Source organism: Phaethon aethereus (assembly GCF_964289735.1).
Source record: "Phaethon aethereus genome assembly, chromosome: 3".
Lineage (NCBI taxonomy): Eukaryota > Metazoa > Chordata > Aves > Phaethontiformes > Phaethontidae > Phaethon > Phaethon aethereus.
In genome coordinates, this window is record NC_138576.1 from 102,167,955 (window position 1) to 102,182,209 (window position 14,255).

At 39.0% G+C, this 14,255-nt stretch overlaps 1 protein-coding gene across 2 annotated transcripts in view; it reads right to left on the reverse strand.

Moving 5' to 3' along the window:
- MTA3 (metastasis associated 1 family member 3) overlaps nt 1-14,255 on the reverse strand; it is a gene marked incomplete at both ends in the record, with an annotated part of 137,320 nt that overhangs the window by 107,991 nt on the left and 15,074 nt on the right. For both annotated transcript variants that reach the window (XM_081998504.1, XM_081998505.1), the window contains one exon: nt 4,564-4,690. In XM_081998504.1, the coding sequence (XP_081854630.1) occupies nt 4,564-4,690 (127 nt within the window). The remainder of the gene's footprint in view (nt 1-4,563; nt 4,691-14,255) is intronic.

Sequence of the window (14,255 nt, forward strand, 5' to 3'; positions counted from 1 at the left end):
TCTAAGATAGTTTTGGGTTTGGGTTTTGGTTTTTGCTTGTTTGTTTGTTTAAATAAAGAGTATGTATAAGAAGGATTTTTAAGTTAGCAAGAGATGAAGATTTCAGTACTAGAGTTCAGAAAGTTTTCCTGAATTAAGTCCATAGGTATACAGAAAACTTGAATTTGCTGCTTATGCCAAGCAATAAATATAATCCTCTAAGAAATCTAAGAAACACTTAGTTCGTCCAATGTCAGATTAAACAAATACTCCCCATTAAAGATTAGGGCATAGATTTATTACAGTTATTGGAATTGGAATAATCTCCATAATGACAAATATGCACATAATGACAGGTAATAATACACAGCCATGTTGAGCCCAGAAATCAAGCTCAGCAAGAATTTCAGCATCTTGAAATTGTGTCTGAGAAAAGCAAAAAGTACTCAGTGAAAAAACAGTCTCCAAGAGGAAAAAAAATGGATTGTTTATGCTTTCCAAACACTTAAAATAATAATAGTAACAAGAACAAGCACAAAACCCCACAACACCAAGACTGAAAAACAATTATTAGCAAAGATAATGAAATGACAAGATGAACACTGATGGATAAATAAATTCTTCTACACAACTCATATGAAGTATTAAATTTAAAAGCAAGTACAAATGATCTTAGAAGTTAAGGCAATCTTTTACAGCAATCTGAAAGTGTTTATCACCTATTAACTCCTGAAACCTTCAGAATGAAAAATTTAAAGCCCAAGCCAGTTAACCCAGTGCATCTCTCCAACAAGATAATCATTTGCAGATTTTTATCTGGGGACCCATATCACCATGTGCTAAGTTTTAAGGTGAATTTTACTGGCAAACAATTCCACCCTTATGACAACTTTCAACAGTTTTTGTCCCCCCTGTGCCTTCTCATGCCTCTTCAAAATGCTGTATTTGGCAATGCTCAAATCTCTGAAAACCCAAGTTAAAGTACACAGCACTTCAGCTGAACTCAGGCTCTCTCTGGGACTGGCATTGCTTACAGAAGCCATCTGCATGAATTCTGGGTGCATTTACTGTGCGGTGTGAACGAAGGAGAGTATTCAGTCAGTCTGGCTGGCAGTAGAACTCTCTTACAAGGACATCGAGGGATTAGAGTGCCTGGCAAAACTGCATCTGTAACATGCAGGGATTAGGAAGGAAGGAGATAATTCACTGGAGGGGTATTACTAACCTTACACATTTGAGCAGATAGGGGATAGAACGGTTTAAATTTTAACTTGAAAAGTAGACACTAAGGTAACACGCCTTGTCTTTGAGACCCAAACTAGTACATCACCTTGTACTGTACTACATGCCACCACTTGAGAACGGTGCTGCGCTGAACTAGGCAATTGTACCTCCTTATATGCACTCCACTGCAGGAACACTGTCCACACGACAGCACTGCCATGTTTAGTTATTACTACACTACCCACTTCTAATTATTTTCCAAATCTGGCTTTTTTTGTGTGTGTGTGTGCCAAAACTCATACCACTTTCTAAAGCTACTAAAATCGCATAGTGACACCTAATGTAAAGGGGAAACAAGATGAAGTCTAAAAAAATCCCAGTACTATTAACAAAGCAAATTGTATCTCAAGAGAGTTACAAATAATGTATATAGCAAAAAAGAAAGTATAATAATAAGGAATGAAACTGTATTTCAGTAATTCAAAAGCAAACAAATTACATCAGCATTATTCAAAACTCAACAGTACAGACCAAGGAGCTTCAGAATCAGACTTTGCACATCAAAGAAATCTAACCTGCTCAAATAACTTCAAGGCTTCTCAACTATAAAGTAGTGGTACCAGGTGTATATATCAGTCATCACTGTATTTGTAATTGTGAATTAGAATAAAAGTAATCTCATAGAGGGGTTTTTTGGGGGGGCGGGGAGCACAACGGGCTGTCATTTTCTCTGCCATTCAGTTTAAAAAAAAAAGTAAAAAGAGTAAAGTTAAGAAAAGAGGAAAGATGAAACAAAAGCAGTAAAATTATATTACTAAAAATTAAAACACAACATACCACACCAGGTAAAATTATTTTACTCCCTTAAATTACAAGCAGAAAGGCAACCAAATTCAGTTTCTTTTTGTCGTGTAACACTTTTCTTGGATGAAGATGTCAGTAAAAGTTCAAGATCCGTAGCTGCCAGAGGCAACTATAGATGGTCCAGCCTCCTCCATTCTCTTAAAATCTCTTTTAGCTTTCTCCTCTTCATTCCAAAAGAACTGAGTTTTTGTACTCCAACTCTTGAGAGAACTTATCACCATTCCCACTCTATTCCATTGTACCATTTATTTTCTCCTGTAAATCCAGTTGTTCCTACCTAGGGGCTAAAACTGTAGGTGGTGAGAGCAAAGGACCACAGAATGGAGCTACTCAGACTTCTATTGCATGACTATCTGCTAGCTTTCTATATGGAAATGATTGGCTTGGTAGACCAGTGACAGCAGTGAATGTTGTCTACCCTGACTTTAGCAAGGCAGTGTCCCCCATAGTGTCCTTTAATCAGATTGTTAATATATGGACTAAGGAAATAGACAATAAAGTTGGAAAAAAACTAGCTGGACCACCAGGCAGAAAAGGTTATAGTGAGTGGTACAAGGTCGAGCTAGCAGCTGGTTACTTGGGGCACCCCCCACATGCTGATACTGGGACCAAGTTTCACATCTTTATTAACAATATGAACAAGTTAACTGAATACACTTTCAGCAAGTCTGCAGATTATACTAAACTGGATTTGTTCACTCTTAAGGTATGACAACTAAATGGAGAAATCCTACTGCTGTCTTCAGTTACCTAATGAAAAGATATATAAATACGAGGGAGCTGAGCTCCTTTCAGAGAAGCACAGAGATAGGACAAGAGGCAGTGGACAGTAAGTTTCAACAAGGGAAAAAAATCTGCACCACGATGGTGGTCAAACACTGAAACAGACACCTAGAGAGGCTGTGGACTCTCCATCCTTGGATATTCTGGAGTAATGACAGGAGAAAGTTGGAAGAGCACCACCTTCACAACATTTCTATCCTCTTTCACAGGACAAGCTAATTAGTAACAGTTATGAAAACTATTGAGAATCACAGAATCTGAACATTAGTAAGTTAAAAAGCTAAACAGGGAATATTTTGCAGTGTATTTTCCTTCCTGATTCTTTTTAAAAGGAAGTTAAGATTGTTAAAACATCATTAGACTACATAAAGCTTGTTCCAGAATTCATCTCGTAAAGTCTTAGTAACAAGTGACAGCACAGCCCTACAGCATTCATCCATTCTGAAAAGTAGGTGCAAGTCATCACTCTGCCCTGGCTTGCTGTGCAGTGCTGCATGTACTATGAGTTCACATGTTTTTCTGCCTTCTTTGTGAAGTATGTACCAAAGAACCTCTTTGCTCCCCGAGTTGTGAGGCAAGAAGACATTTACAATACTTCTATGTAATCTTCTCTCTACAAAGAGAATACCTTATTCCGATATCTAAATGTCAAAGAAAGTAAAAGAAACTGTGCAGGATTATTATCTCTGTGCTATAGTTTGAGCGGCAGAGACTTGACAGATAAAAGACTTTCTCAAAGTCAGAGAACAAATAGCTGAATCAAGCACCGGAAATTAATACAAAAGTTTCCAGTTTTTGTGCTGGCAGTGAGAAAGATAAGCCACGTATTTGCCAACGAGAAAAAACATATGCACACACAAAGTGTTTCTCCTATCAGAGCATATATACTTTTTTTGTTGTTGTTAGCTTCTGTCATTTATGGTCTGAAATGGTTGAGTGGAGCTGGATGTAACGAGAAAATGAAAATTCCTTCAGGATACAATGTAAGAGTCCTTGTTTTACACTTACTACACTCCCCCCTGTCACTGTGCTCTTTCTTCTCCATTTCTAGGTACATCATCCCCACCCCAACACAAAAAGAATTTGCTTGACTGCTAAATAGGAGATGACATGAGCACTTACATCATTTACAGAAAGAAATCAACAAACCCTTTTTGAGCTTTAGCAAGCCTCTTCCTACATTAGCATTAAGGCAATTTAAAACAATACTTGAAATGCTTTTGCAACATTTTGCCAAACTCAATCGTGACTTCTTCACATTTACTGAAGTAAGTCGGGGTAATTTTATTTTTAAACGTATGCAGCCCTAAACTGCAGATCTGACCACTGAGTCACTGTCTCCTTTCCAAGCCCATCTGTGGTTTCCCTAAGCAAACAAAACGGTCAAAGTTCCTCTGGCCAGCAGAATAATAATGAAAAAAACCTACTCTTCCAAAGTGGGAACAGACTGACTTTATACCACATTATCAACTGATGTTCTAGTTGGCAAGACAGAGCTCTGAGACTCTTGCCTGTTCCAAGGCTCAAACATGAAGTAACAGAAGGAAAAACCAAAGATGGTTCCAAAGCAGTTCATGGGACAACCTGGCACAACTCAGCTGTGATCAATCACATTCCTTTGCAAGTCAAAGGCTGAAGTGTTCAAGCAGGTGGGCTACTGGCAGGCAATCCGCTTCAACAGAACACAGATAAATGATATTTACTTTTTCTTACCTGATATGCGTTGCTGGAAGAGACTCATACTGGCGAGAAAGGAAGAGCTCTCTGTGCTTCAACTGATGTTTCTGTTTATCAGTCAAATCAAGCTCAATTGTAGTTTCAGACTCTTCTTCAACTTCTTCTGCAGAGAAGCAGAGCGTAGGTCGAAATTAACTCTGTTGCATAATACCACTGCAAGCCATTTCACTTGACATCCCCCCATCCCTTAGCAACCTCCCTTAGTATTTCAAAGATGAGTTTAACAAGACTACAGTTTATGTAACTTGGCAGAATATTAAGTATTTTGAATTCTATACCTTCTACTTAAACTCTTTAAAAAATAATGCTCCTCTCCTACTGTACTACGCGTCGATGTCTTTCACACAGCTGTAAGAACAATCCTGACAGCATTACTGATTTTCATCTTCTTTCATCTGTTTTTTTTTTCTGGGGGTGCCTCTTGCTTGCTGACAAGTTCTGGCTTAGATTTTGTTGCTGTTATTGGTATTACTAAAACTTTTACAGAAGTCCTGGGGAAAAGCATACTTTTTATGAACATAAATTTACTAAACACAATCACAGTCTGTGACAGCCAAACTGCAGTCTAAGAAAACTGAAAGACCCTTCCCTTATGTTAACCTTATTAGATACAGACAACAAATACAGTTTATTTTCATATTTAAATAAGATTTTAAATCATTTCTATTTTAAGCAAGACAGCACTATTCAATCTAGAAGATAGCATCTATAACAGCAAGTCATAAATTACACAGTTCTTTTTGAAGGGTATTTTCAGTTGAAAACTATCTTTTAAAGTAAGTCTAATCTCAAATTCTCTAGTATTACCTCATATATGATAAAAAGAAGGAAATCATTCCCTTTTAAAGATTTAAACCAACTGTAAACTGGGAACATAAAGGAAGAAATAAAAGCAGACACAAGGAAGTCTCACACATGGAGTTAAAGAACAATGTTGACGGTGGTTGACATGTCAAACCATATTGGGTTTGCATGACATGGTTTTCGTAGCCAGAGGTGCTGCAGGGTGGCTTCTGTGAGCAGCTGCTAGAAGCTTCCCCTGTGTCCAACAGAGCCAATGCCAGCCGGATCCAAGATGGACCCACTGCTGGCCAAGGCTGAGCCCACCAGCAACAATGGTAGCACCTCTGGGATAACGTATATAAGAAGGGTGGGGAAAACCGGGCAATTGCAGCCAGAGAGAGAGGTGAGAATGTATGAGAGAAACAGCCCTGCAGACACCAAGGTCAGTGAGGAAGGCGGGGCAGGAGGTGCCCCAGGCACCAGAGCAGAGATTCCCGTGCAGCTCGCCGTGAAGACCATGGTGATGGAGCCCCATGGTGGAGCAGCTACCCACCTGCAGCCTGGGGTCCACACACTGGAGCAGGGGGATGCCTGAAGGAGGCTGTGACCCTGTGGGAAGCCCACCCTGGAGCAATATCCTAGAAGGACCCATGGAGAGAGAAGCCCACGCTGGAGCTGGTTTGCTGGCAGAACTTAGGACCCCGTGGAAGGGACACAAGCTGGAGCAGTTCGTGAAGAACTGCAGCTTGTGGCAAGGACTCATAGACAAGGTCACGGAGGACTGTCTCCCATGGGAGGAACCCCACAATGGAGCAGGGGCAGTGTGTGAGGAGCCCTCCCCCTGGGAGGAAGGAGAGGTAGAAACACAACCTTCATTCCCCATCCCCCTGCACCGCTGGAAGGGAGAAGGTAGAGAATTCAGGAGTGAAGTTGAGCCCGGGATGGGTGGGGAGAAGGTATTTTAAGATTTGGTTTTAGTTCTCATTATCCTACTCTGATTTGATTGGTAATAAATTAATTTTCCCCAAGTTGAGTCTGTTTTGCCCGTGGCAGTAACTGCTGAGTCATCTCCCTGTCCTTGCCTTGGCCCACAAGCCTTTTGTTGTATTTTCTCTCCCCTGCCCAGCTGAGAACGGGAGTGATAGAGCAGCTTTGGTGGGCACCTGGCATCCAACCAGGGTCAACCCACCACACATACAATGACAGGCTCTCCAAAATGGCTACCCTGGGATCTTCATGGCTGAAATGTGCCTTCCTAGCGGATTCTTGGGACATCCAGAACTTCAATCCATACTTCCTCTACCTTCCCAGAAAGGACGAAAAGTCTCTGTGAATACTGTATGCAAAAATACAGACATTTTAATAACTTCTCTAAGATTTAGCAATTTTCTACCTGCTAAATTATCCATCAGCTGCAAAACCAAGTGTACTTTATAAAATGCCTCAGAAATTAAACACTGAAACCTCAGCATGAGGTAGTATTTCACATAACTACCTACAACAGATCACCTCATCCACTCTTCCAACAATAACCATTTTTACAACTTACGGACACTATCACAAAATGAAGCCTGCCTGTATCCTCATGGCAACCACAGTGCTGTCCAAATGCACCACTTCATTGTTTTTTTTAATCATGCCTGTGTGTAGCTCATGCCACTTCTAATAGTTCTTTCCACAAAAGTGATAGAACAATACACCCTGATATAACCAACTTCTGCAAACCCTACTTCATCCACTTTAAGTCTATCTTGCTGTAGACTCTGTCAGAGACCTTCCTTGTTTTGGCATGTTTTGTGGGAGGATAGAATTAAAAAAACAAAAATGAAAACAAGACTCCCCCCAGTCTCATCGGGCAGCCCACAGCCTCACCTGACACATGTACAGGTTCAAGTCAGACCACAACTCAGTTCAGAATTATTCTGGCATCTATAATACTTACAACAAATAAGGCTTAAAAAAATCTGTGCAAGGACAAAGCATTTTTTTAAATTAAGCAAGTAATTAAAGAAAAAATAGAAATTAATGTTAAAAGGTTTATGTTTCAAGCAAGCAATAGCTACAAGTGTTTATTACAGTAAGGGGCCATTACAAGCTATATTTGTATTTAAAAGTCCAAGCATTAGTATTTTGTCTTAAAACACCAAGACATGCCAGTGGTTAACTTATGGTTTTGTCTGGTTTTCTTTTTTTAAATAAATATACTGCTTGTAGTATTCTACAGGTCCAAAGTTCTCAGCTATTTATTTCCTCTCTCCTTCCTGAAAAATATTAAAGCAGGTGGTATAGCCACCTGAAAACAGCTGACAGAAAGCAGTCCATTAGACAGTAATTTAGGCATCCAAACACAGGTGTCCGGGACCATTCCAGATTGACATATCCAAAACATCTGACTGCAGATATGGCACAAAACACAGGAGAATGTGTGTCATTTTAAACTGGTTACAGTGAGCCAGAGATGATATTCCAGAGAGTTTAAATAGGCTTTAGACAGCATGCTCAAGTATCTTAATAGTTCCCTCAGAGTAATAATTTAAACTAAAAAATAATTTTAAACCCCCCCAAAACTTATAATATATATACATAAGCCAAGAAAGTGTTGATGCAAGAGCCTGAAGCTGAAATTAAATCTCTTACACACAGCTCTTAAAACACTCCAAACCTAAACATGAAACAACGTAACTTCTTCTGTTGTATTTTTAGAAAGAAAACATCTATATTTTAGTCATGATGATCTGATAATCTCAGTAGTGAGGAGAACAAACCATGTCCAGACACAGAACAGTTCCACTCTTAACACAATGTAATTTATCACCAGGATGATGTTACCATTTTTTTTTTAATATAAAAGCAATGCTAACAGTAGGATTAGCATTTAGTAAAACAAGTAATAGATTGCCCCAGCAGTAACACAAACCTGTACCAGGGAAGGAAACACTGGATAGCATAAAGAAGTGAGAAAACTACATTTGCTTGATGGTAAATATAAATACAAAACCAATTTGCTTGACGGCAATACAAAGAACTCTGCATCTAAATAAAAATTTAGATAGCTGCTTTTGAACCCTGTTTTTGCACAGATCAGGCCTTAACACTTATTAGAAGAAAAGTGGTGATGAACTTCCAGTACTTCTACAGATCACCTTTTTGACTCAGATTTGCAGCACATGTGAAATGTAATTTGCCATCCAAAGAGAGATTACTCCTGTCAAAAGGAGTGAAATGGAAGGTACGTACAGGAAACCATGAAGTAGCACTAAACTAAGCACATTTTCAGCACTCAGGAAGAGAAATAAAGCAATGGCTCAGAATGAGCAAATACTTTAATGCAGCAATATGGTGATGACATACAGGACTCACTGTTCCAAGGTTAGAGAGAAAACAAAATTCCATTTTAAATTGTTCAGCTTAAAACTTTTTGAAACTCTTAGGCATGACTACAAAGATGAATACAAACAGTTTTTGAAAATTACATGATCCCCTTTAGGCCTCGGGCGAAGTTTAAGGTAATGCTGTTTTGTAGTACTTTTCCTGGTTTACAAAATTGTTTTGTTATTTAAAGGAAAAATCCTGGAGAGCAAAAGCAGACACCTCCAGTGAGCTTTTAAAGCTTTACATCTATTTATTGTACATGCTTTCTAATCAGCAATTGTAAATACTTACTTTGATCCTGAAAACCAGAGTCATCTGGTGATACTTTCAGTTGCAGTGCTGCAGACTCATCCCTTCCCTTTTTCCCTCCGATGTAAGAAAGACTTAACTGACTCAATCAAGCAACACACACTGGGAAGAAACTGTAATCCTCACTCATTTTACATATGCATCACCACTTCTAAAACAGGATGAACTCTTTTTTCTTTTTCCCTCTCCTCTTCCATTTAATCTGTGGGATTCACTGTTAAAAAATGGTGCTGCTAGTGAGCATGAGAAGAGACAACTGTCCGTGTCACCTAAACTTTGTATAGTGTCTTTGTTTACAGTTAAGTGCTGTGATGACTCAAGCTTGCCACTAGGAAGACCTGCTTGTTTTTACAACTAAAATCAAAATAAACTGAGGGCAAGTCTCCGGAAACACAATACTCCCATTTAATATAAAATGGTTTAAAAAAAGCTTAAAAAAAATAAAATCCTGAAAGACACTTAAAGGTTTAAATGCGACTCAGACCACTCTATAGTTAACCATCAGGTAGCAGACAAGTTAAATTCCTCTAACATATTACTCTTCCTTAACTAAGTCAACATAACACACCATGTGCCCCCCTTGTCTACTGCAACAGAAGGTAAGAGAGATTAAATTTAAACACTGAAGGCTATCTTCAGAAAGGAGTAAAACTTCAGTCTTAAAAAAGAGAAGGAGGAAGTTCTCCCTCTATTGCCACCAAACTGCTGACAGCTTTATTTTCAGCTAGAGGTTGGCTGGATCACAAAACCATGGAAACAGAGAGTAATTTAGGCTGGAAGGGGCCTCAGGAGGTCTCTACTACAAACTCCTCCTCAAAGCAGGCTTAGCTGTGAGGTCAGCCCAGGTTATGCAGCATTTTATTCAGTTGGGTCTTGAAAACCTCTGAAGACAGAGACTGCATAACCTCTCCAGCAACCCAATCATGGTGAAAAAGCTTTTGCTTATATCTAACCTGAATCACTCCTGTTTCATTTAGTCACAGCAGAGTCCAACTCCATCTTCTCTATTACCTCCCCAGAGGCACTGGGAGTCCACCTCTTCTCCAAGCTGTTAACAGGCTCAGTTTCCAAAGCCTCTCCTAGCAGGGCAAGTGCCCATCATGGTGGCCTCTGCTGAACTTGCTCAAATTTATCAGCAACTTTCCTGTATCAGGGGTCTAAAACTAGATGCAGTACCTAGATGTGATGCAACAAGTGCTGAATAATCTGGGAGGATAATCACTTGCCTCGATCTACTGGCTCTGCGCCTGGCCAGGATGCTGTTGGCCATTGCCAGGGAGTTACTGTCTGCCAGCACCCGCAGGCCCTTTCCTGCAGAGCTGCTCCCCTAAGCCCCTCTGGCCCCAGCCTGTATCCCTGCCAGGGGCTCTTCCTTCCCAGGTGCAAGACGTGGCATTTGACTCTCATAAGTATCTTCAGGTTCTCAACAGACCATTCCTCCTGCATTCTAGGCAGCCTTGACTATCAGCCCTTCCCTCAAGTGCACCTGGTCACCCCCCCCAGTGTGGTGTCACCTGCGAACATAACAAGAGTGCACCACCTGCTCCAGGTCATTGATAAAGACAGGTCCCCATATGGATAGATCCCTATGGAACTCTACACACCCTTAAGCACCATCTGACTCAGAGCATGCAATTCCTTTTTTGTTCACCTAGCTGTCCCCTAATCCAGATCAATTCCAATTCCATGGTCTGGTGTGCCTGCCAAAAATGCTAGTGCTGGCACAAAAGAAAAAAACAAGAATGAGACCTAAACTGGGAAGACACGATGGGAAAAAACAAGACCACTCCCTTCAAAAGCAGCATGGACCAATGCTGAATTAAATCAGCAGTGTAACCAAAGACTAAGGTGCATTAACTTCCTATCTCTTAAATGTAATTGCTTCCAATTCTGAAACCATACTTTGGCTTAACTGCATCTGGCTTATGCAAGCTTAGAGAGATTTAAATCACACAATTTGTAGAGTTACAGCAGTTTCACAAAGTTTGCTAAAATACATTTAAAATTGTATTAGATCAGTGTGAATTTCAGTTCAAAGGATGCCACTAAACCTTACTTAGGGAACAGTTTCTAAACTTTTTCCTTTCCTGTATACCTTTTTCTTCTATACTCAGCCCAAAAACGATATACATCATAGGTATCACCAACATATTTTAAAACCTGCAGATAAAAAGCTGAGAATGCTGAACAGCAGCAAGTTTACCACACACATCAATGGAAAGATGGCTGTGCATGAGTCTCTTTTAAGCTTAGCTGGTTGTGGTGAAAACATCAAGCACACATTTGGCAGTTAGACACTACAGCAGTTCAGAATTATAAATACAGATTTTGGGGGAGAGGGAGTAAATGTATTTACTGCCAAAATGAGTACAAATAAGTCTAACCATCTGAACAACTCTATTCAGATTGTAAATGAAGAGCTGTCTTAGGTGAGCAGTTGGCCAATTTGCTCATCTGCGTGAGGCTTCTTGCCACATGTTGTATTGTGCTTAGTTGCGATACCTAACCCCCTAATGCTGTACTAAAGCAGTTTAATCACCTTTGTGAGCTAGACTATGCATAGTTATACTGTCAATTTGACTGAGAAAGTGTTTCCCAAAGCTGAATTAGTTAGCTTTACTTATACCACATCTGTTAGTACAATGTTCAGATGGCTGTTAGAATATATAATATCAATTTGGCATTTGCTGTTACTGTCCGATAGGATTAGAAACTTAAAGCACAATTTGTATGGATTGAGTCATTTACATAGCATTTTACTATCTAAAGTGTGAATTTTGGCAATTCAGCAGGTAGGAAAAAAAAACTGATCGGTTGTCTTTACGGGGAACAGTTGTACTTCTAATTCCTGTTGGATAGCACAGATATACGCATAGTCTTTAAGGGGTTATCCAGTTTTCTTACACAATTTTCCAGGTGATCCTCCCACACTACCTCATCATTATTTTTCTAAAGGAGGTCACAAAATAAAAATAATTACACTGCACAACCATTAGGAACTAATACGTCACACCTATGCTCCAGTAATAAAAAATTATTTCTAAAATCATGCAAAAGTTTTTTTGAGTACTTCCAAGTAGCATGTTACAATCATAACAATTCCCAGGATGACAGTCAGTTATAAGCCACTGGGTAACTACCTCATGTTTATCACAGGTCTGTAGCAAAAGTGTTTTATGAAAACTATCACAGTTTTCATTACCAGAAAACTCTACCTTCCAAAACTTAATGGGTGTGGTTTTTGGATAACCGGTTTTGGAGATTTTTGAGAGCAAGGAGCTCGTGGGAGGAAGTCAAGGAAGGATTACCTTCATAAGTAGCATGAATCATGGTGTGCTACATTAACAAGTATATCCTAACGAATTAAATGCGACATGAATAAATGCAAGAGTAAGCACACTAGGTTTTTAACACTATTATTCAGCACTGCAAGCTAGTTTATGACAACACTATAGAACAGAAGGATCCCATAGAAGCATGAAAACAGTGACATGCACACGCAATTCTGTATCATAAATCTAAACTAGATTTTTCCCCTCTCTCCCTCTTACCTGCTTTCTGCCTCATCTATTCAAATGCAAACTCACAAACAGGAAAATATCCTGCTTAGGGCTCAACATGTGTTGCCGTGTACATCTGTATGAACTGTAGCAACCTGTTGCAGCATGTGTGGAGCAACAGTCCTGTACAGTGTTTCTTCAAGCAGCTCGTTAGTAGCAGCAAGCAGCAGATTCAAAAGTGTGCCATGGACACAGTTATTTGCAATATGATGGATATTTTCAATGTTCAATTACTGGTATCAAGCTCATCAGTTGAATCGGAAGCCAAGCAGTAATTTTTCCAAAGTGTACGTATGTTAAGAACGGTGGTGGGAAAGAAAGTGGAAAGTTCTACTCTCAAATCCAGGGTGGCAGACCACCCACAGGGCTAAAGTGCACATAGGGAATCTGATACTGCCCAGGAAATCATTTTCTAAATCTATCATTTGGCTCAAGAAATACAAAGGTTACCTATCTGCAACAATGCCATATAACTTGCATGAATAATTATTAGACCTGATTTTGAGAAAAAGGAAATCTGTATCTTCCACTTTCATGAAACTGATGCTATTAACAATGTTTCCTATCACTTGGATTTTCACCATTTCCATACAGACTTCCGGCTCATAATACCTTGCTAAAACAAGATAGTCTTTCCTTTAGAATAGGCAAAAGGTGTGCCTGATCTACTTAGTTAACAAGTTGTATAGTTGCCTCTCCTTAACAAAATGCAGTATAAATATTAAACAAACAAACACCAAAAAAATCACATGGAGAACTCAGAACACCAAAAATCTCTTAAGTTTTCTTTAAGAACCCAGAGTCCACATTTAAGATCTACACTGGCATTTTCTTTCACTGTGACAACCACCACAGAGCTTCAGATATATGAAATGCTTTTCTAACATACAACTCATATCTTCAATAGCAGGTAAACAGCTTTTCAAAATCTGTTGGCAGAGATGAAAAGGCACAGATTGTACAAGCACGTTCCTACCCCTACTCAGAATGGCATATGATTTTGCTTATAAAACACAAATTATTTCTCTTCTACACTATCTCCTTCTAGAAGGGCTGAATTTTGTTTGATTTTTTGCAGGGAGGAAAGTAGTAGTAGGAAAAAAAAAGAAAGAAAAGGATTTGTATATCCTGTGATTGAGTAAACTTACCCAAGACACATTAAAGTTCTATGTGCAAGATTTTAAAATGAGAAGAATGTTATCCAAGATAATGTCTGCTCAATGTCAGCACAGTAAGAAAGCTTTCCTGTTTATACACCTGATGAGGCAAGCAGCAAAAGTTGCTCATTCACTCTGATAGTCTGTAAAAGTTCATTTTTTTCCATCTTCAGCTATGCTAGAGATTTATCTTCCGGGGTATATTAATCTCCTTGATGCATGTACAGAGATCTTAAGAGTCTAATAAACAGGAACTATACTATATTGAGAAAAGTATAAAGAGACATGAATATATGTATCACTTTAAGTTATTAAGACCTTTTCATTTATTAAGACCTTTTAATGTATTAATTTTGATGCTGGTGGGGAAAAAAGCAACCAAAACAGCATAAAAATAAACATCCCATTGTATTAACAAGTCAAATCTTTAATACATATGCCATTTTTGTCTTTTTTTTTTTTTTTTAATAAATGGAAATTAGGTCAA